This window comes from Anopheles moucheti, chromosome 3 (assembly GCF_943734755.1).
Source record: "Anopheles moucheti chromosome 3, idAnoMoucSN_F20_07, whole genome shotgun sequence".
In the NCBI taxonomy this organism is placed as follows: domain Eukaryota; kingdom Metazoa; phylum Arthropoda; class Insecta; order Diptera; family Culicidae; genus Anopheles; species Anopheles moucheti.
Genome location: NC_069141.1, coordinates 70,275,481 through 70,299,285, shown reverse-complemented (window position 1 = coordinate 70,299,285; position 23,805 = coordinate 70,275,481). Strand labels below are relative to the sequence as shown.

Sequence of the window (23,805 nt, the reverse complement as noted above, 5' to 3'; positions counted from 1 at the left end):
TCGAAAAGTAGTTCAGTTTGAGTGATTCTAGGGAAAGCCAGATTCATCATCCAATCGGTAGTGTCGTGATTCATCAAAGTGCCTGTACAACGAAGTCTTATTCACATAAGAAAGTGATCGGATTGTGTTTGAAACGAATATTTACACACATATCAACTGCTTGTAAGGTTAGTTTCCGGTATGGTGGCTATTTACGTGACCCGGTTCAGTGCGAAACACCCAGGCATGTACGGTTGTCGTCCCTTCCTGTCGCGTACGTGACGTGCGCTTGCATGGAATTTGAAACACATCATCGGGAGGCGCCAAGTGGATTATCCACGTTTACCAAACCCAAGATCACGATCGTGCACAGTGAAACAAAAGTATGGTTGCGGAGAACCGGAAGTGAGAAACTGCACGATCAAGTGTTTCGTCCCTCCATCGAATGAAGTGTGTATGTGTGAGCGTCGAGATCGAATAATCATCTCCACTTCCGAAGTCGAATCCGACGAAACACAAACACCAAACGGACCGCAGTTAAAACATCCGGCAACCAGACGGATGAGCTGAACGAGATTGTCACCGTGTGCTGAGAAGCAAAGGTAAGCCAAACAACAAGGGCAAGAAATTTCTTCACTACACGCGGCACTACCGTGTGTTCTTTACTTCTTCTCTCTTGGAGCACTTGATGCACTCCCCTGCACACACGAATAACCTCACAAATCAACCAACCTTTTCTCCCGTGCGTTTATCGTATGATCTTCACACACCGGAAGAGGCGAAGAATGTTTTCTCCCCGTACGATCGTACGCTGGTGCTCCAATTTCCATGGTGCACACGATTTGTGTCTCTTCTGCGTTGTTGTTAAGGCCGGAAGTAGGGCTAAACGTTAGATTTCAACAGCACTTACGAAGGTTTCGAACCGAGTTCAGTGCATGGATGTGTGGCATGTTTTGGTTTATATGTCACACACTGTTTCCAAATTTTTACCAAGTACTTTCCAAGCATAACAATGTTACCAATATTGAACATGTTTTTGAGATCATGTTTACTGCAAGTTGTTAATATATTAGATATTAAATTAATTTTCTTTCAAAATACTCGTTAATAATCATCTAGAGGGTTAACTTATCTTGTGGCATGTTTTCGGGGCTTTTGGACCTTGTTCTACTGGCTTTTAAAATTGTCTTCCATTTCTACCAGATTGCTTGAGGCAATGTCTGGAGCGTTCCGAAGTTTTGGAGATAGGTCGAGGTATTATTTAATTCAATATGATCACTGTAGGTGTCATTTGGGATTGTGATGGCTCAAAAGTTAGTACAGACCGTCACCCTTTTTCGTACACATCTTGATGGGAGGATTTTCCTCCACCGAATTTAGCTATATCACCGTTCCCGCCATTTTCACATGTTGGTATTTTGGCATACTTCTATACAACCAGTCACTGCTCAATTGGGACGTCTAATAATTCCTTTTTAATCATAAAAGAGACACGGTTGCCACGTGTTTGGATATTTCTATTCGAACTGTAACAGGACGTTCGTTGCTTTTGCTGTTGAAGTCTCCGGATTTTATGCAAACTTTGTTTGGTTATAGTCCATCAATGTGTACAGCATCTGAAAAAACCAAACTATTGAATTAACACAATAATAAATCACAATTTTTCAATTGAAATTGTTAAGGTAAGACGAATGTTATCATAAACCAGTAATCTTAACTGAGCTTTGATTAGCTTCTAATTAGGGATAGGTTTATTGAGTTATTCTCCATCTCTGTTTTCTTCTCTTTTTTTTCTTTTTGGCGTAACGACCTACTAGGTCATGCCTGCTATTTCTAGCCTGCTAAGCTTATTTTACCACGTAGTCGGATAGCCCTTTGCTACGGGGGATTTGGTCCAGTTCGTTCGTGTAAAGACCGGCACCGCTACCATCATGCCAACGGGCGGCTGCCCGTTTTGAGTTATTAAAAACTTGTAATTCCACTTACGAGGACGAGTGTAGCTCATTATATAAAGCAATAAATAGTAATGATTGTCATTTTGTTATTCCAACACTAAGCTTACCGTAAGTGTATGGAAATGGGGAATAACGAAATAGCTTCCCTCACAGATGAAAAGTACCGAAATTGGTATGAAGCTGCAGAATATCGCACTGTTTACAGCCAAACAGGCCGTTAAATCGCTTTAACGATGTTGCACCAAGCGATCGTGTGTTGGTCAGTTGGGTGGCGGTCTTGTTTGTTGTTTATTCCTTCGGTTTCTTAGAAGATACAACCAATCAACGAACATGTTGGGAATGGTATGCATCTGGTACTGTTCATTTACTGTGCAGCGTTCGATTTGGCAAGCCGCTTGTTATTGAACTGATCGTAAAATGGTGTTTTCCCCTAAGTGGCTTCAATAGACGTAGCGTTGCAGGATGTTTTGCATTCCTGCGGTGTATTTTATTGCAAGAAAATAATTGGAGAAATAATGAGCCTCATAAATTTATGCCAATAAATGACTTCTTATAGTAATAACTACATTACCCTCAACCCTCAGTGACGTTAATATACGGATGTTGTCGCATAGCATAAAAAGCAACTGCATTCTTCATAAAACTACTGTCATTATTTTCAACCAATTATTTTCGTTATTATTTCGTTAAGTTAATGTTTTCTAAGCACAAGCAAAGTACATATTATGTATTTGTTTGTCTGTGTGTGATACAAGGAAGCAAACTATGAATCTTCTGTTAATCTTAGAATTCAAACCATTCCGCAGTAATATAAACGTTGAATAAAATAATGTTCCGTGTCGCGACCGATAAGATGGTCATTAAACCGTAGCTTTAGTGTTGTTGTGTATGCTCTCACAATCATCCTTTATAAACCTCATTAAAACAATTTCATAACACTACACTGATGATGCGTGATCGCGCACGTTATTATCAATACACTTATTCTTACGTTCTTCTGCTTTCTATTTGGTTGCATCAACGTTATCAGTCCCCGGCCAGCCGCACCGAATGGTTGATTTTTGATCTGTCATTTGAAATACCCTTTGCGAAATAGTCTTCTGTAGGGGGCACGATCAAGATTTGAACTCAGATCAGTTGTTGTGAGTCTTACTTTTTCATTGAACTTATCGTCGTTCTTTTTTCCCATCGTTTTTTTGCAGATGCACGTTAGCAGATTGTCGTCTACAACACTGGTCGTCTAATGGGGGAAAATACTATCCCCAGCTTTTTTATCTGACGAGGCGTACATATGTAGCAAACCGTAATCGAAAAGAGGATCCAAGAAGCGAATCTCAAATGAAAGCTGCAGTATTGCTCACAATTTTAAATAATAAAACATCGGTTTGTCGCACGTTGGAGAACGGTTCATAGTGGCGGCTATTTGTAACGTACGCTATCGCCATTCAGCTTGGGAACAACGCTACTATCACGTAACACGAGAGACTTACAGTACGAGAGATTGTTGGACGTGCTCCACCGAAGGAGCCGTTCGCGAACACATATTTTAAAGGCACATGCCATGTTAAGAAGAGGCAGAAAAATGCGCCAACCAATGGCGCTATTTACTCTATTCGTATTAGCTATATGCTGGTACAGTTACATACCCGCGATAGTGACAGCAATTGATAGTAGTCTTAGAAGTGACCAAGCATCACAAAAACAGAGCAGAAATTTCGTGCAAGATGATCGATTATCAGGTGGCGTGAGTAAACTGTACGACTACCATCGAGAGCTGTTTACCGGAGGACAGCGACGAAAACGGAATGCGTTCAGTACACTGTACGATACTGGCAATACCCTCAGCGCGAATGATTATACGGGCGGCGTTAGTGGCACCGTTAACAGCAACATTGGCATTAGCAATAGTGGCTCATCTAGAGAGTCGTATGTGGTGCCAGAATTGCGTGACAATCGCAAACCGAGCTTCCTAGAGTGTGACAGTTACAAACCGATGTTGAAAGAGGAACAGTCGGTGGGTACACCGGTGCTGCGAGTAACCGCCACTGATCCTGACCCCCGACAAACGATCGAGTACAGCTTCGTAACAACGCCGGGAGAACGCGCCCGCTTCCGCATTGATAAGAGCACTGGAGAGATCACAACGGCTCACATCTTCGATCGGGATGAGCCTATTCGTGAGAAGGAGATCTACATTACGGTTCGTGCGACCGATAACGGGCGACCTCGGCTGGACGATGTATGCACTTTCAAAGTGACGATCCTTGACATCAACGACAATCCGCCTGTATTCGATAAGGTGCGCTATGAAGAGTCTGTGACGAAAGACATGAAAGCAAACCAACGGGTAGCTACCATTTCGGCGACGGATATGGATGACGGAGACAACAGCATTATCAAGTACGAAATCGTGCAGCAGAATCCAGACAGCAGTTATTTCAAAATAAACGAGAATAACGGTGTGCTCACTCTAACAAAATCGGTCGATCGGAGTCCTGGTCAGTACTATGCAATCCGCGTGAGAGCTTATAATGTGGATCCACAAGGAGAGGCTGTACAAGATGCGGAAGTGGACGTTAAAGTCCGTGTTGTGGAGTCCAATAAACTACCACCCTACTTCACCAAGGTACAAGCTACGCCGATTGTGTTGAATGAAACGTTTAAGAATTACACCGAATCGTTAGCAGAATTCGATGCAGAATCAAACATTCCGGAAAAACCGGAAGTCATCTTCGAGCTGATTCAAGGCCGTGCCGAGCAAACGAATTCTAAAAACACATTCCTACTGGAACAGGTCAATAACACTGCCTCAATCAAGCTAGGAAAGACGTTGGATTATGAAACTGTGACGGAGTACACTCTGACAGTGAGCGTGAAGAATTCGCATGATCTGGTCGCAGAAGCTGTGCTTAAGATCAAGGTGTTGGATGAGAACGATATTATCCCAGTATTCACGGAGGTTACGTCGGGTACGATCCCCGAAGACGAACCACCCGGTACTGCTGTGATGCAGGTACGTGCATATGATCTCGATGGAACCTCTGCCAACAACATCGTATCGTACCGGTTCGACGACGAAAATCAGCATTTGTTCCACATCGACAGCCGAACAGGGAACATTACCTCACTGGTGGAGTTTGACCGAGAAGCAACCGATTCTTATCATTTAAAGATCATCGCCGAAGACAACTCCCCATCGGCTTTATACAGAAATGGCAAACCGAACAGTATCTCACAGCTTTTTATTATTAAGATTTCGGATAAGAACGATCATCAACCGAAATTCGTAAAAGATCATTTTGTGGCAGAAAATGTACCGGAGGATGCGAACATTAACACGGTAGTGATTGAAGTGACTGCTATAGATCAAGACACGGCCTCGCTAATTACCTACAGCATTATCGAAGGTAATGTGGGCGATGCGTTCAAGATAGATGAAAATACAGGTCGCATCTCAGTGAACAGCCGCCTGGACTATGAGACAATCCGTAGCTACCAGCTGATAGTGCAAGCGGACGATGGTATTTTCCAGGACAACGCAACTGTCTCTATCAAAATCGAAAATGTCAACGATAATCCTCCACGCTTCATTGATCTTCGCAATGTGACGATCCAAGAAGAAACGATTCCTCCTGGGTGCATCATGACCATACAGGCATTTGATCCGGACATCGAGAATCGAGACGAACCGCAACACATTCGATTTTCGTTTGTAAAGGAACAGGAGGACTTGCTGGAGATCGATGACACCGGATGTTTGCGGCTAAGAAAGGCGCTTGACCGTGATCCTCCGCAAGGCTTTAAGAGCTGGCAATTTATTATCACCGCAACGGATGAAGATGGCGCAGGAAAGAAAACGCCGGCTACTGTGAACATTTTTCTGGAAGATATCAACGACAACGCACCATATCTATCGAATGCAATGCCAGTTGTGTGGGGAGAGAATCGCTCCCCTGGAATGATAGTGAGGTTGACGGCAGAAGACGTAGACGAGGCACAAAATGGTCCACCGTTCCATTACAGCATTGATCCAAACGCGCCATACGAGATCAAAGAACGTTTCCAAGTGCAAGGAGACGAACTGTATGCGCTGATGGAATTTGATCGAGAGGAGCAGAAAGAGTATCGGGTACCGATCAGAATCAGCGACTCTGGCGAAGAACCGATGAGCGACGTCAGTATACTGCAGCTAGTGATTGGCGATGAAAATGACAACGAGATGAGGCCGGGTGAAAGTCGTATCTTCGTTTACAACTACAAGGGCGAATCTCCCAATACGGAGGTTGGTCGAGTATACGTGGACGACCCGGACGACTGGGATCTACCGGACAAAACGTTCCAGTGGGACGATGCTACTCGTCATCAGTCGGTCGACTTCTTCGATCTAAATCGGGACACAGGCATGATCACAATGCTACAAGGTACACGTGGTGGAGAGTATGAGCTAAACTTCCATGTGATTGAACAGTCGAGCTACTTTCCGCGCCACAACGTCACGGCTAAAGTAATAGTAACAGTGAAAGAGATCCCCGAGGAAGCAGTGGATAAGAGTGGATCGATCCGTTTCTATAACGTAACGGCGGAGGAGTTCGTGTCGCGTACACCAGGCCAACTCACTACGCCGAAAGATCGACTGCAAGCGAGCATTGCGAACACTCTCAACGTGAGTCGCGAGAATGTGGATGTGTTCACTGTCCTAAAGCGCGACAATGCCAACGGAACATTCTTGGATGTACGGTTTTCAGCCCATGGTAGTCCTTATTATGCACCTGAGCGACTCAACGGAATGCTCGGCTATCGACTTCGACAGCTGGAAGAGGACGTAGGGCTGTCGGTGTTAATGGTGGGAATCGACGAGTGCATCGAAGAGGGTCGCAACTGTGAACTATCGTGCAAGAATACACTCTACAAATCGAACGTCCCGATCGCAGTTTACACTAACACCAGTTCATTTGTGGGTGTGAATGCCTTCGTACAGGCGGAGTGCGTATGCGAGGTTCCTCCCCCATCACTGACATGTCTAAACGGAGGCTTCCTGGTAAACGATCGGTGTTCCTGTCTGGAAGGCTTCGAAGGTCCTCATTGCGAGATGCTTAGCATCGGTTTCTATGGTAGTGGGTATGCTCTTTATCCACCGATCAGTCCCTGTAACATGACGCGAATCAGTCTAGAGCTGTCACCGCACCTGGAAGATGGCTTGGTGATGTACATTGGACCGCTTAACTATAATCCTCGTCTGGCTGTGCAAGATTTCCTGGCACTAGAACTCGTCAAAGGACTTCCAGTATTACTGCTCGATTATGGCAGCGGTACTATCCGGATCGAACATCGCCATCGGTTCCCCCAGGGCAAACCATTCACCGTAGAAATCGTACTGCAGCCTCAAACGATCGAGATGATCGTGGACAACTGCAAGTTGTCCACGTGCATGAGTCTGGATGCACCGAAAGGACCAAACCGTTTCTTGAACGTAAACGCTCCGCTTCAGCTAGGAGGTGCAGCCGTCAATTTGGACTACCTCGGATCATTGTTCAACTGGACGTACGTACCACAGGACAAGGGTTTCAGCGGCTGTCTAAGAAACCTCACCATCAACGAACGCACGTACGATCTTGGACTGCCGAGTCTATCGAAAAATGCCGATCCAGGCTGTCAACGTTCCGTTGCAGTGGCCGTATCGTTCGGCATCGATTCTTACTTCCTGATCGCGATCATTGCCTGCATCGTGTTGCTGCTGATATTGCTGCTTGCGGTAGTCGTCCACAAGAAACACCAGGACGGTTGGCACGAGAAGGACATGGACGACATTCGGGAGACGATAATCAACTACGAGGAAGAGGGCGGTGGTGAACGAGACGCTGAATATGATCTCACCGTGCTGCAGGCACCTCCGATTTATCTCGACAAACCGTACGGCAGTGAGTTGCGACAGAAGGAGGCAACGACCGAGGTGCCCGACATTGGCGCCTTCCTCACCGACAAGAAGGACGCATGCGACAAAGATGCGGACGCGTACCCGATCGACGACGTGCGCCATTATGCTTACGAGGGCGATGGTAATAGTACAGGCTCGCTGTCGAGTCTGGCCTCCTGTACCGACGAGGGTGACTTGAAATTCAACTATCTATCTAACTTTGGACCGCGGTTCCGAAAGCTGGCCGACATGTACGGTGAAGAGCCCTCCGACACCGATTCGAACGTGGATGACGACGAGGGCTGGAGGATATGAGACGAACGCACGGGGTGAACGTGTGTGATAGAGAAAATAAGGATATGCAAGTCTCGCCGTGAGAAATCGAATGAACGCGATAGCAAAGGGATGCAAGGCCGTATGTATGAGCTTGTGGTACTTTTCTTAATCAAACTGGGCGATAGACGATCTTGTTTTCTCTATTTTGTGATGATCTTCCGTTCAGTAGCTCTGAACCACCGTATCTCATAATTTCCGTAACGAGGAGAACAATCGACTAGGACAAAGGACCTTCTTTAGGACAAACATGAGTATTCTAAAGTGCAGCTAATGCTAACGTCACCACACCGGGAGCCGAATGTGGTTCTGTTTCTTGAAGAAATGATACACCTCTTTCTTTGGAAGGATATATGCACAATTTTAGACACATCATACATGTTCCTACGAGTCTCAAACGTTTTACCAATCGCACGAGTCAACATTCCTTGCAATCTGGTATGTTTAGAAATACTGGCAAAATATTTATTTAGGCTTGAAACGATTAAAAAGTTGTTCCATCGATTGAGTCATTCTCGCATTTGTGCGTATACAGTTCCATCAAACTGCCATTTATTACGAAGCCCTGTTGCCGTACTCCTCACGCGCTAGTGTATAGGATTTTTCCATTAATGCCCCAGACGAGTCAAATGTCAAGCTTCATGAGTCAGCTGTAATTCTGTGCATGTATCATGTAGAAGGCTTCCAATGCTTCGCCCGAACTATGCGTGGGTGATTAATAGTGTAAACCGCCAACTGGAACATCCAAAAAGCACACGCTGTCCCTTTCTCTTCGGAGTATTTCTTGGTTTATTGGTTGTGGTCCTTCTATTCCTTTTGGAAGGTTTCACTAACCTCAAGCCCGGTCTGCCGGTCGCTTCTAGAACGGGAGGGGCCCGCGTGATGACTCATGTGCGAAGTGCCCTCACCGGCTCGTAAATGTGTGATCCCCGACATCATCGTCCACAAAGAAGAGGTGTGCTTATATTGTGTTTTTTAAAAAAATATTTTTCTAGTATTAGACGCGCTAGGCGGTTCCGAGCAAGCCGCGTAGAATGAAATTCAACAGCTAGAATTATGGTTCAGGACTCCAAAAAAAACCCCAACAAGTACAGAAAATGTGACACGATAGGAAAAAGGATTCATTGAACGTGGGTTTGTTTTCCATTTTCTATCGTTCATTTTCGGTTTTCGTTATCCAAATCAATTTTTGTTTAAGATTATTGCTATTGCGTTATTAATTTTTAGGATACATAAGTCAAGGCGGGGAATTTGGAGGTAACGTGAAGCGAAGAAAGTTTAGATTAAAGCCGATTGCAGCAAACAAACAAACAAAAAACGAGACTTTTGTAGAGAAAAAAAAATCAAACCATTTTTCCTATGTGCTATTGAACTGTGTAATGTAATTGAATTGATTAGAAACCGCTATGCTGTGGTCACTGCACGAACGTTTACTCTAGAAATATATATATATATATAGGGAATAATCAATAGACAACAACAGCATTTAGGGTGAAGCCGATGTAGTTCCATTAAAGTGTAATAGCCGCGCTAAGTTTAGATAGAGCCGAAGACGAATATAGTGTTATTTCAGTTGAACGCATCACGCAACTGAAGACACACAAATATCGCGAGGAAAACTAAAACGTTCACACCTCGATCGTCCTATAGTGTACTTGGAGTAGTAGTAAATATGATTGTTACGCATATTTACCGTCGATCGATCGTCATTACCGATCGTTCGATTGCCGCGCCTTAGAAATGTAAAATAGGAAAAAAACGAAAACACGATGCCTTATTATACATCCACCCAGATGCGGTGTGCCGTTTTGCTTTTGCAAAATGTCCACCCGAAGCTGGTGGTTGGTTGCAGCTGCTGAAAGACCGAAGTCGTATATATTTTTTTTGTGTATTTATTAGCTAGATGAAATCGTATAACGGCGGCAGCGCTTAAGGAAGTGATAGCATATTTGAGAGGTGCGAACCAAGCGGAACTCGTAGGTTGTATAAACTAGGTATGAAAGACATGTGGTAGTTCTCCAACGAAAGGGAAGTTCCGAGGTAAGTGTGTGCTTTCCATTGTCCACTTTTTACGTGTATGTACAGTTGAAGATTTTAATCACTTTTTCCCTTCTCCAATCTACGAGCATCGTACTATTTCAAAAAAAAGGGACAAACCATATACTTTTAAGTGCATTCGATAGTAGCAAACGAACAAAAAACATACAAACAAACACAACACACCGTTTAGGGTCGAATGTACAGCACACTGGTTTTAAATGCGTAGAAAAGACACATCGTGACGGAAGCAAAGGGTCAGAATTGAGGATTTTGTTTAACATTATTTCGCAAATAATTGTTTAAAACATTTTCTCCTCATCAAAAATCACAGGACCCAACAAATTGTATAGACTGCCGCAAAATTCTTTCCTAAACTGCCCTCCCGCTCCCCCAACATTCCAATGCATTTTTCACTCTCATTCATAAGTATCGATTACCGTTCAGTATATCAATCCCCCACCCGGTGCGCTCCGTTTTTGTGTGCTGCTCCGTTGTGAACTTTGGGCCAGACATTTTGAATCTCTTTTATTTGTTTGTTTCGAATCAACCAACCAACCCATCTCTGCTGCCGGGAACAGTTATAGTTTTAAAGATATAATTTTTCGTTTTTTTTCTACAATAAAGTTCACTAAATCATCTCGAACGTAGGGGGTTGTGTTGTATGTTGTACGTCTTTGCTTCTTGCCCGTTGTTAGGTAGTATGTAACGTGCATATGAGGGTAATAGCAAGTGTTGCAAGTGATGAATGCAACCACCGGGCAGTCTACTAATATCGCTTCCACCAGGTTAGGAAACCGTGTACGAATGTATCTCTGAACTTTAACTGAACTACGTTGGAACGGAAATATTGCATAAAATGAAATATTGTATTTTAATAATAGCGGCAGTTTGTAATTTTGTTTACTGTAATTGAGAAATTATGTGTCTGTACGAGGTAAAACAGTCCAGAGCAATGCAAATTATTCATCTTTGGGTCGATATCAGATCAACAGATATAGGGTGTTCCAGAAAGTATAAGCATGATCTCTATATGAGACTATATGCAAACGGATGACGATGTTTACATTAGAAACGATAAGTTTTTGCATCGGAATTATATTTTTCCACAGAAAATGCGAGGAATTTCCACTGAAAATCGAAAGAGCATTGTGCCCCAATTGTGCTCTATTTCAAGAAATCATCTAAAGATCTTCAAGCAGTAGAAAAAAAGAAAGTGAAGTGTCTCTCTGCAGCTGTTTTTTTTTTAATTTTTTTATCGTGACTTTACTTTCTGGGTCATCCTATATATCATATCTGTTCTGTCCTTCCCTTTAGTGTAACGATCTCAATATGTTTACTACGATTACATCGATTGACGACTGATTTTCGTTGCAGACACTCAATTGGCAACCTTGTTTCATGGTGTTCGATTAATAATCTTAGAAGATTGAGTCATTGATCCTTTCTTGTTTTACTAGAAAACCTACCCGGCGAATTACTTTCCTTTAATCGGTATCCACAGGAATTATACAATGCCCGCACCGGTTGCCTTAAAAATGCAACTGGTCCAACTCCATCCAGAAGGAAAGAACAAAACCACCACAACAAACAAAAAACGCTTGATGGACGGATGAAAGAAACTGAAATTGATCCACTTCTTCAAAAGGTTATGATGCCGTAAGTTCCCGTAACTGAAACTGAAACTAGACGCGAAGCAGCTTGTGTGTTGACGTGTTCAAGTGCACTCGACAAGGGAAGGGACGGACGATCGATGAAGTCTTCGGTGGCTTTGTTACTGCTCGTTATGTTCCTGCTTCTAGACACGTTCAACCTCCAAACCCAAAAAAAAAAAACAGAACATTGGAACCTGTCTTTCAACACCGATCGGCGGGAGGTTTTAAAGAAGAGAATTTCTGGTACAGTAATTCGGGCATCCTAACGGCCCCGGTGACACGGATCGTTTTAATGCTTTTCAAATTTTTTTCCACTTTCCAGATTCCGAAACCCCTTTATACACCGGGCCCGGCTGCTGCATTAACAACGCGATCAATCTAACGGTGACTCTTCTCATCTCACATCTGGGAATGCTTTGGTGCAATCTCTATTGCTTATGCACCCAAACGAAATAACATTTTTTGGATGAAGTTTGCTCGGTGAGCGTAAACACGATACAGGTTACTTCAGAGAGTCGGTTGCGCTAGTGGAAAGACTACAACAGGAACACTAACTCAGAAGACACCGTTAATTCGTGACGATGCCGATGTTGGTTGCATTTGAAAACCATGATTCACCAAGCTGCCAAAGCGAGTGTATGTGTGCGTGTGTGCGCGTGTGTGTGAGATTCAGAAGATCACGGATCAGCTTGCGGTGGTTACGATTGAGAATGAAAGCATCGCAAGTGAGTTCAAGCTCTTGCCATGGTGTGTGATGATTTGTTCGAAAGGTTCGGTGTAGAATCCCAACTCACGGTTATTACGACGGCGCCATGTGACCGGTTACGATCGTGCATCGTTTGTCAACGGTGTTATCATAATGTGTCATCAACGTCGACTTCACACGTTGGACCAGAGAAGCATTCCCACCGGATGCTGCAGATACATAAGGTACGTTCCTTTGCCTTACTTCATTTACAGGGGGTTTCAACTGCTAAGAATGTTCAAATATGGCATTCTTAGGGAGCACTTTACCTTGAACACAGTTTCCATGGATGTAGAAACCGCTGCATCTACTAACAAGAGCTCATCGACTTCATCACATGTATTTGCCTTTGGGCTGTTAAAACCTTGTTCACACTTCAACGACTAATTCCTTGTTATATGGGTACGTTTGGATGAGATTCCGAAAGGTAAAGCTATATGCAGTGCGTTTCTGTAGGATGGGATCAGTGTAGTGTAGGGTTGTTTTGTTCGGGCGTATATTTGACTTCTTTGGCAAGTTATTGAAATGCACAGAAGATGACGCTGGCGAACTACGGCAGAACTATTGAGTAACGGTGGAATGTTGTTCCTGGCAACGCGGTTACTATGGATTTGACAGTAGCTGCGTTGCTATTCGCTGTGCACTTTGGCAGCAGCAGTGTTGCCATCAACATCATTCGACGATTGCACAGTAGTTCATTCCGCACATAACAACGCCATCTTCTGTACAATTCAATAACTTACCGATTAAGTCTTTTATATGCCCGAACAAAACAACATCTCGCTGGACTTGTCAATATAATCCCCGAAAACCCTGTATAAACCGATGATAGAAGAAAGACAACAACTGATCAATCTATATGTGTGGAAGTATTTTATTGTAGATCAGACAAGTTTATGCGACTTTAACTTTAATAAAACACTTGCTCTAATGCTGTAATAACATGACTTCTTCGGTAACGAATCGTTTCTTTTCCGTCTCTTGCTAATGTTTCTAGCAATTCAATATTTGTACCAACAGTGCTACCAATAGTGCTCTTGGAGATCGTGAAATAGAAACGATTACCTCCAACGATGCTCCACCATACGCTATATATCACCAACACTAGAGCGCTCAATGCCGAATGAAGCGTATTTGCGCATAGTTCACAAAGCATTTTGCCTCTTGTGTTTTGAGACGAACGTTTTGTGCCGCTCGCGCCCAATAATACGATCGGCAATTCTGCTGCGGCTCTTTTACGCCTCCATTCGTCGGTGCGCCGCTATTGCTATGTCCGGCTATTATGCTCGGAGCTTTCCAGGTTACTGCAACACAACCGCTGTAGTGTATGACCTCATTCTCCTAGCCACACGTTACGTCCGCGTTGGAAAAAGTGGAGCCACATAGCTGGTGACGATGTAGAGCTGCTAGGCGTTATACTTTACCTTCGTGCGATCAACGTTTGTTCGTTGATATGGACCGTAATTTTCCAGTACCTTTGGAATCATGCGTTATACTTACACCACGGTGATCAATAAGTTCAAATACTGTTTCAAAATACGATTAATGTTAACGATATTTTTGTTCCTAGGTTTTGCTATTGAAAGCTATGTTTTCATAGAACGTTTGCAACATATCTTTAGAAAAAATCTAACACAACGTTATTATTCACGAGTTTCACATGGTGCTTGAGTCAGCATCATGCGCACCTGGGAATTTTGTCCGAGATTTGAGAATTACCCTCTTGAACTGGTCCAGTTCGATGTCTTTATATTCATCATGCGGGACCAAACGAATAGTCGATAGAGTTCAAATCCGAGAAGCTTGTGGAGTTCACAGAGTTGTGTCCAAAACGTCGGTTCCGAAACCAACGTTGAACCCAATTCCCGTTAATACTGGTATACCGTCCTGCTGGAACACGTAGTGCTCATCTCCTTGGAGGTTCCGAAGGCTAGAGGACACAACCGTGCACCAAATTTGGTATTGTTTTTCAAAGAATTCCAAGGTGTGCGTTTGGAGTACCAACTTTTTGTCTATTGATACGAAAACGCAAATTTCTGGTCACATATACACTGCAGAGCCGTAATTTAAATATAGACAATGGTTGATTCAATATTTGTCGCTGACGGGTTGACCCCTCCACCGCCACGTCATGGCACAAGTTATTTGTTAACCACATCACACGGAAGTCTAAAGGTCTGGAAGGGTAGAATATTAGTAAAGCAACGGAATTTTCTCTCTAATTGTGAATTATAAGAATCTAGAGTCTGAATCATTTGTTTGCTCATTAGTCATTTCTCCCTTAGTCCGCAATTCCGATTTATATACCAGAAAGTAAATATACATAATCAAAATATGACTATGTCTGGAAATTTTATCACTTCGATGTGAAATTAAGATTGAAGTTAGTTAGTGTAAGACTACCCAGCAAAGCAGCTGCCTGTCGGCTCAGCACATTTACCGTTTTTCTACGTTAAAAATGTAGGTTTTGATCAAAAAGGCCTATAAGATATTCTTGTAGAGGCATAATTATTGTAATGGTGTTTCATTACAGTATCCAACCAACGTAGATCTCTACTCATCTAATAACAGCACGTTGAACTAACTCGCGTGTGCCAAAGTCTACACCATCCGTAAGATGAAGTGAACTTTCATGTCGTTTGTATTAAGTGGAACGGACAAAATCATCATAAGGGAATCGGTTTCTACGTTTCTTTCAGCAATATCCTATTGTTGGAGAATTCTAAGCTGTAAACTAGAAGCTGCATATGCATATGTGAAAAGTATGTGTGGGTTAGTGGCTCCATTCGCATTGCTTTGGGTGGCTTTATATTGGAACAACGTTGTACATGCAGCAGAGGCGGAAAGCGATAATAATATATCCGTTGGCGAAAGACCTTACTCTACATTCCAAGGATTCTACAATTCTAGTTTTGGTAAATATCGAATGGTCGGTTTATTCTTTGTATGCTATGAGATGGCTCAAATAACCAGTTTTAAAGATTACTCTAGCGCGGTAACTCAACCAACCCGTCTTCTTGACAATCGCAAATCGAGATTCCTGGAGTGTGACAGTTATAAACCGATGTTGAAAGAGGAACAGTCGGTGGGTACACCGGTGCTGCGAGTAACCGCCATTGATCCTGACCCCCGACAAACGATCGAGTACAGCTTCGTAACAACGCCGGGAGAACGCGCCCGCTTCCGCATTGATAAGAGCACTGGAGAGATCACAACGGCTCACATCTTCGATCGGGATGAGCCTATTCGTGAGAAGGAGATCTACATTACGGTTCGTGCGACCGATAACGGGCGACCTCGGCTGGACGATGTATGCACTTTCAAAGTGACGATCCTTGACATCAACGACAATCCGCCTGTATTCGATAAGGTGCGCTATGAAGAGTCTGTGACGAAAGACATGAAAGCAAACCAGCGGGTAGCTACCATTTCGGCGACGGATATGGATGACGGAGATAACAGCATTATCAAGTACGAAATTGTGCAGCAGAACCCAGACAGTAGTTATTTCAAAATAAACGAGAATAACGGTGTGCTCACTCTAACAAAATCGGTCGATCGGAGTCCTGGTCAGTACTATGCAATCCGCGTGAGAGCTTATAATGTGGATCCACAAGGAGAGGCTGTACAAGATGCGGAAGTGGACGTTAAAGTCCGTGTTGTGGAGTCCAATAAACTACCACCCTACTTCACCAAGGTACAAGCTACGCCGATTGTGTTGAATGAAACGTTTAAGAATTACACCGAATCGTTAGCAGAATTCGATGCAGAATCAAACATTCCGGAAAAACCGGAAGTCATCTTCGAGCTGATTCAAGGCCGTGCCGAGCAAACGAATTCTAAAAACACATTCCTACTGGAACAGGTCAATAACACTGCCTCAATCAAGCTAGGAAAGACGATAGATTATGAAACTGTGACGGAATATACTCTGACAGTAAGCGTGAAGAATTCGCATGTTTTGGTCACAGAAGCTGTGCTTAAGATCAAGGTGTTGGATGAGAACGATATTATCCCGGTATTCATGGAGGTTACGTCGGGTACGATCCCCGAAGACGAACCACCCGGTACTGCTGTGATGCAGGTACGTGCATATGATCTCGATGGAACCTCTGCCAACAACATCGTATCGTACCGGTTCGACGACGAAAATCAGCACTTGTTCCACATCGACAACCAAACAGGGAATATTACCTCACTGGTGGAGTTTGACCGAGAAGCAACCGATTCTTATCATTTAAAGATCATCGCCGAAGACAACTCCCCATCGGCTTTATACAGAAATGGCAAACCTAACAGTATCTCACAGCTTTTTATTATTAAGATTTCGGATAAGAACGATCATCAACCGAAATTCGTAAAAGATCATTTTGTGGCAGAAAATGTACCGGAGGATGCGAACATTAACACGGTAGTGATTGAAGTGACTGCTATAGATCAAGACACGGCCTCGCTAATTACCTACAGCATTATCGAAGGTAATGTGGGCGATGCGTTCAAGATAGATGAAAATACAGGTCGCATCTCAGTAAACAGCCGCCTGGACTATGAGACAATCCGTAGCTACCAGCTGATAGTGCAAGCGGACGATGGTATTTTCCAGGACAACGCAACTGTCTCTATCAAAATCGAAAATGTCAACGATAATCCTCCACGCTTCATTGATCTCCGCAATGTGACGATCCAAGAAGAAACGATTCCTCCTGGCTGCATCATGACCATACAGGCATTTGATCCGGACATCGAGAATCGAGACGAACCGCAACACATTCGATTTTCGTTTGTAAAGGAACAGGAGGACTTGCTGGAGATCGATGACACCGGATGTTTGCGGCTAAGAAAGGCGCTTGACCGTGATCCTCCGCAAGGCTTTAAGAGCTGGCAATTTATTATCACCGCAACGGACGAAGATGGCGCAGGAAAGAAAACGCCGGCTACTGTGAACATTTTTCTGGAAGATATCAACGACAACGCACCATATCTATCGAATGCAATGCCAGTTGTGTGGGGAGAGAATCGCTCCCCTGGAATGATAGTGAGGTTGACGGCAGAAGACGTAGACGAGGCACAAAATGGTCCACCGTTCCATTACAGCATTGATCCAAACGCGCCATACGAGATCAAAGAACGTTTCCAAGTGCAAGGAGACGAACTGTATGCGCTGATGGAATTTGATCGAGAGGAGCAGAAAGAGTATCGGGTACCGATCAGAATCAGCGACTCTGGCGAAGAACCGATGAGCGACGTCAGTATACTGCAGCTAGTGATTGGCGATGAAAATGACAACGAGATGAGGCCGGGTGAAAGTCGTATCTTCGTTTACAACTACAAGGGCGAATCTCCCAATACGGAGGTTGGTCGAGTATACGTGGACGACCCGGACGACTGGGATCTACCGGACAAAACGTTCCAGTGGCACGATGCTACTCGTCATCAGTCGGTCGACTTCTTCGATCTAAATCGGGACACAGGCATGATCACAATGCTACAAGGTACACGTGGTGGAGAGTATGAGCTAAACTTCCATGTGATTGAACAGTCGAGCTACTTTCCGCGCCACAACGTCACGGCTAAAGTAATAGTAACAGTGAAAGAGATCCCCGAGGAAGCAGTGGATAAGAGTGGATCGATCCGTTTCTATAACGTAACGGCGGAGGAGTTCGTGTCGCGTACACCAGGCCAACTCACTACGCCGAAAGATCGACTGCAAGCGAGCATTGCGAACACTCTCAACGTGAGTCGCGAGAATGTGGATGTGTTCACTGTCCTAAAGCGCGACAATGCCAACGGAACATTCTTGGATGTACGGTTTTCAGCCCATGGTAGTCCTTATTATGCACCTGAGCGACTCAACGGAATGCTCGGCTATCGACTTCGACAGCTGGAAGAGGATGTAGGACTGTCGGTGTTAATGGTGGGAATCGACGAGTGCATCGAAGAGGGTCGCAACTGTGAACTATCGTGCAAGAATACACTCTACAAATCGAACGTCCCAATTGCAGTTTACAATAACACCAGTTCGTTTGTGGGTGTGAATGCCTTCGTACAGGCGGAGTGCGTATGCGAGGTTCCTCCCCCATCGCTGACATGTCTAAACGGAGGCTTCCTGGTAAACGATCGGTGTTCCTGTCTGGAAGGCTTCGAAGGTCCTCGTTGCGAGATGCTTGGCATCTGTTTCTATGATAGTGGGTATGCTCTTTATCCACCGATCAGTCCCTGTAACATGACGCGAATCAGTCTAGAGCTGTCACCGCACCTGGAAGATGGCTTGGTGATGTACATTGGACCGCTTAACTATAATCCTCGTCTGGCCGTGCAAGATTTCCTGGCACTAGAACTCGTCATAGGACATCCAGTATTGCTGCTCGACTATGGCAGCGGTACTATCCGGATTGAACATCGCCATCGGTTCCCCCAGGGCAAACCATTCACCGTAGAAATTGTACTGCAGCCTCAAACGATCGAGATGATCGTGGACAACTGCAAGTTGTCCACGTGCATGAGTCTGGATGCACCGAAAGGACCAAACCGTTTCCTTAACGTAAACGCTCCGCTTCAGCTAGGAGGTGCAGCCGTCAATTTGGACTACCTCGGATCATTGTTCAACTGGACGTACGTACCACAGGACAAGGGTTTCAGCGGCTGTCTAAGAAACCTCACCATCAACGAACGCACGTACGATCTTAGTATGACGAATAAGTCCAAGAATATTGATTTGCTTTGTCGACGTAGCTTGTCTACTCGATTAGAAGCAGATACTATTTTGACTACTAAAATAGGAGTAGTTCTAATAGTATCAGTGCTTTTAATAGTGTTTATTATGTTGATTGTGTATAAAAAGGCTTGGACCATGTTTATTCGAAATAACTCGTATCGCACCGGCGAAGCAATATGCTTTAATAAGCAAAACAATGTTAACGAAAACAAAGAAGTGGAATCAAAACAGCTGTCTCATATCTATCCAGACATATTCGATACTAACAATGAGCTTTATGCGCAAGCCTCCAACAGTGAGGGCAACTTCAACCATCATGTTTATGAAACGATTAATGAGGAAGATGATCTCGATAACCCATCACAGTATGAACCTCTAAAATACCTCCCTTTTAATAGCCACCTGCGTCAAGCGTTAGTTACCAGGACCAGCACTCCTGAGATTAGTCCACACGAGAAATATGTCAAAAGATTATCAAAGTCAAATTTGACTTATGAAAGCAGTTGGGTATAAAGTTTGGGTGTATCAAATTGGACTGGAGAACAGCATATATTAATAGGAAAGTTTGAATAGTTCTAAATCATTTGGAAGTAAAATTTCCTTGTGCCTACTCTAGCTTCGGATTTGCTTAATGCGGACCCCATTGCAAACGCACAAGAAATAAAATCACTGATGTAATAATGTGGAAGATTTAGCAGTTTGATTCACATAATCTCATGTGGACATGTCGCTTTTTGTAAAAAAATATCCTTACAGCACTTTTAGTAAAGGTTTGCAAGCTCTTCCGGTAGAGATTTTTTGTCTAACGATGTATCATTTGACGAATCCAAAACATTTACCAGTAAAGACGTCACATATCCCCACTGTGTTGACTGGGAAATGTTTCTATTTCCTTTGCTAAAGTCAACAATGATAAAAAGTGTGACAAAGAGTGTTTCTGCTGACCAGAGACCTGAGTTTGCAACGAAAGAAAGATCAACATCGCACCGCAAGGCAAAACATCCCGGCGTAAGTTTTTGGTTGGCCAGTTGTGGCATCCACTCGAGCAGAGGTTTTTGTGTGGTTCATTTGACTTGTTCAGCAAAACGCTTCTTGACTCATGGAGAGGGAGTAAGCAATTCTTGCGAACAAGATCGGCCGCACTTCAAGAAAATTTCCAGAACCGTTTCGGCTCAAAACTTGTACTTGACGGTTGTCTGCGAACCGTTAGCCTAAAACGAAGTTCGTTTGTTTAGATCTAGCGAGGCGTCAATATTGGTCCGTACGCTATTGAAACACATGCTGGTTTGAACCTCTTCATACTCACGAAACATTAACCAGATGTATGAGGATGGCCATCAGCACATCAGGCAGAAATAAGTTATTTGCTAAACAAAGGATAATACAAGATAGAAATTTACGATGTAAAGTAATGCTTTCCTATTTGTATTTGATTATTGAACCGCTCTCGATGCTTGGCTAGCTTTTTAATGAACAATAGATGGGCAGATCGCACCGTAACTGGAGTAAAATTGTTGACAAAATATTGGAACAATGAATTGGATATTTTGGCAAAGCTCCAGTAATTTAACTTTAAAGCAACATTGCCCATCGGAAGAAGGTGGCCTTTTTTGTGATTCAGATATTTCGAAAGCCTACTTCTATAAGTCATGATGGACTTTAATAAACAAAATGGAAAAGGTTTAGTCCATCAGTAATTCTTTCAAAAAATCCCCCAGCATGTACAGCTGAATCCGTCAATGCAGACATCTAGACTAGTGGGAGATCTGATTCGGATTAATGAATTTGAATAAAACTCTATTAAAAAGATTCATAACTCATCCAAGATTCATGGTCTAAAAGGTGCTTGTTCGCTTTGCACCCCGTCATCAGTTGCCAAGGGATCTCCAAAAAGTTTGATCCTCCACTGCTCTTTGGATTCATTAATCCTGTGGGAGTCGATATCTGCTTTAAATGACTCCATGCTAAAGAATCAGGTGAAAGATTCTGCTCAAAAGAAAAGTGATTCTTGTATGGACCGCAATGTATAGGTTCACTAAACTTGTGTTCTTAGACGTTACAGATTGCTACAATATCGTTTTCAATAGCAGTTCACGATCATACAGAATCTCTCTATATTGTTAGCACACTCACTCGAACTTTACCAGCAGAAATCGGAGTAATATGGCCAAGCGCTAGCTTGCCCATTGATCGTCTGGCAGCTTCACGGCCAGCAAGATGGAACGATTTGAAAATGTGAAGGTAAATGGACAGTAGTAAGTCCCCCTTTAGTGGATAGCTGCTCCACGCCCTAAGGGTTTGCTGAATGTCAACTGTGTGCAACTGTGCACAGGGAGCTCAAATATCGTTATGCCAGAAACGGGCGAACTTAACCATCACGCTCCATCAATAACTGGTGCCGTGGCCGGGAAGAACAAAACACATTGTGAGATGGCCAGCCACACGGGGCATATCGGTTTTCTGTTCCCGGCCGAGTGGATGATGTCGCGCTTGTTATTATTAACCGCAAACCTGAAGGGAACTATTGGTCTGTGATTATTTGTTTGTGTAATTATTTTTTTTCTCCGATTGAAACCTATACGTCTTGGTCGTTTCCCTGGCCGGGTTGGTGTAAAATAGCGGTATCGATGTCATACGATTCGTGACCTGATGGAGCTTGTTTATTAACGCTCAGCTTGCTGTCATACAAACCGGCGCGCAGCGTATAAACAAATTATAAGATGTATGTTAATGCTAATCTGAACTTCTGTCTATAAACGAAAGAACCGAACCTTGTTTCACACACGAAATATGCATCGGACCTCTCAGACTGAGAGTGCAGCAATTGTTTCTAAAACAATCCACAGTACACTTTCGCTTGCCAATTGAACGTTTCACTGTGTTACGGATCGTGCAAGCACGGTAAGACACAGCTGTTTTTTTGGACTGTGTCTGTACATTTGGGTCCGTATTGCAATTGAAATTGTGTTGCGTGTTGCCGTTGTTGTACTCCGGGAGTTGGCAAAAGTGGAGCACGCGCATTCACGAGATGACGGCTCCACGATCGGTCGGTTGTCTGCAAAACGAAAGCACCTCCGCAGCCTCCCTCCGAGGGTCGGTTCAGTTCAGTGGAATGAATCGTATGGAAGGAAAAAAAAATGCTATCGCAGCATTGATTGTTGTGGCTCGAAATTGATCAAACAACTCGGCTGAACCGGCCACCGGTAACTGATTCGAATTGCTTGATTGATTGGTTGGTTGTTTTTTGCTGCTGTTGCTGTTGTTATCTCTCACTTTTTGTTTACTTTCATTCCCAATGCATCCACTTCCGCTGGGGTTCGTTTCGTTTGAATTTTTCACACCTTTCTCCCTCCTTTTTTTTTGTCTCCTTTCCTTTATCTCCTTTCCTTACAACCGGGCCGGAAACTTGGTCGGCCTCCCGGTCTTACGGAGCAGTCTCGATCTTCGCTTCTTTCATTGGCAATTTGTTTAAAAAGTGAAACCAATAGATATTTCAACACCACCGCCAAACACGTAAAGAGGCATTCTGGAACCGACGGATTATTTCCCCCGTAGCATTTCTGGTCGATGCTTTGCTAGAGAGAGAGAGAGATCTTCATTAACTCGAAACACCTCCAGCACCTTCGAGACGAATCGCATTCGGTGCGACTTTTCGACCTCATCAATGAAACCCGAATGAACGATCATCATCAAAGTGTTCGAGGCTGATCACTTCCAAGAACTTCGAGTTCCCCTTTAGGGTGGGGTAGTCTTTCCGAAGGTTGACTACCACCACGATGAGTCATCGTCATTCACGAATGGTTTAAGAAGCTTTTGTTGTTGTTTTTTTTTTGTTTTCGCCGTAGGTTGTTCTCCCGTTTAGCGGGAAACACCCTTTTTCCGACCGCGCATTGGACGCAGATTCCGCGTCATGCAGATGAGTAATGGCGATCGTATACGCACATCACCAATACAAACACGCACGGTACGTAATTGAATTTTACTATTCGTTGTTTGTCCTCCCGTCCCCCATCTTATCGGTCCTTCATTTATAGTGTTGGTGCTACACCAACACTGCTTGGTGGTGGTCACTGATTTAAATGGCAACATGCGATTGATTCGACCGTGTGTCTGTGTGTAAGTTACCGCGGGATCTTACTTCGTACCGTATCCAGCCGACCTCCGCCGGCTCCGGCTTAATGAATCTTTCTTGTCGCAAACGGTAAGGGTACGGAAGATTACCGGTCCCCGGTGTTGGTGGGGACAAAGCAGTCACGGTGAGCCAAGTATAAAGGCAGGCGGCAGGAATGCAATGCATTCCACTGAGACAGCGCATTCCCCGTGCGGTGGGATGCAATGGAGCTGGACCACTCAAGGGCACACAGCGATGCTGGCGACGCCGACTGGCATCCCCACCACCCGGTCGGGGGTTGCAAGATATGAAACGAGTTTGCTGTCGTTTGCAGCATTTCCGACCAGCGTCGGAACCTAGC

General features: G+C 44.0%; 2 protein-coding genes across 2 annotated transcripts; both read left to right on the top strand.

Annotated features, from left to right (window-relative positions):
- Positions 1–3,495: 3,495 nt before the first annotated feature.
- On the top strand, positions 3,496–11,101 carry LOC128301475 (DE-cadherin). Its single transcript, XM_053037978.1, has one exon. It carries the CDS (start codon positions 3,496–3,498, stop codon positions 8,161–8,163), a length of 4,668 nt encoding a protein of 1,555 aa, XP_052893938.1. The 3' UTR covers positions 8,164–11,101.
- Positions 11,102–15,574: 4,473 nt separating this feature from the next.
- Positions 15,575–19,751, top strand: LOC128302967 (DE-cadherin-like). The gene is made up of 2 exons (XM_053039819.1): positions 15,575–19,304; positions 19,732–19,751. Exons 1-2 carry the CDS (start codon positions 15,575–15,577, stop codon positions 19,749–19,751), a joined length of 3,750 nt encoding a protein of 1,249 aa, XP_052895779.1.
- Positions 19,752–23,805: the final 4,054 nt, after the last annotated feature.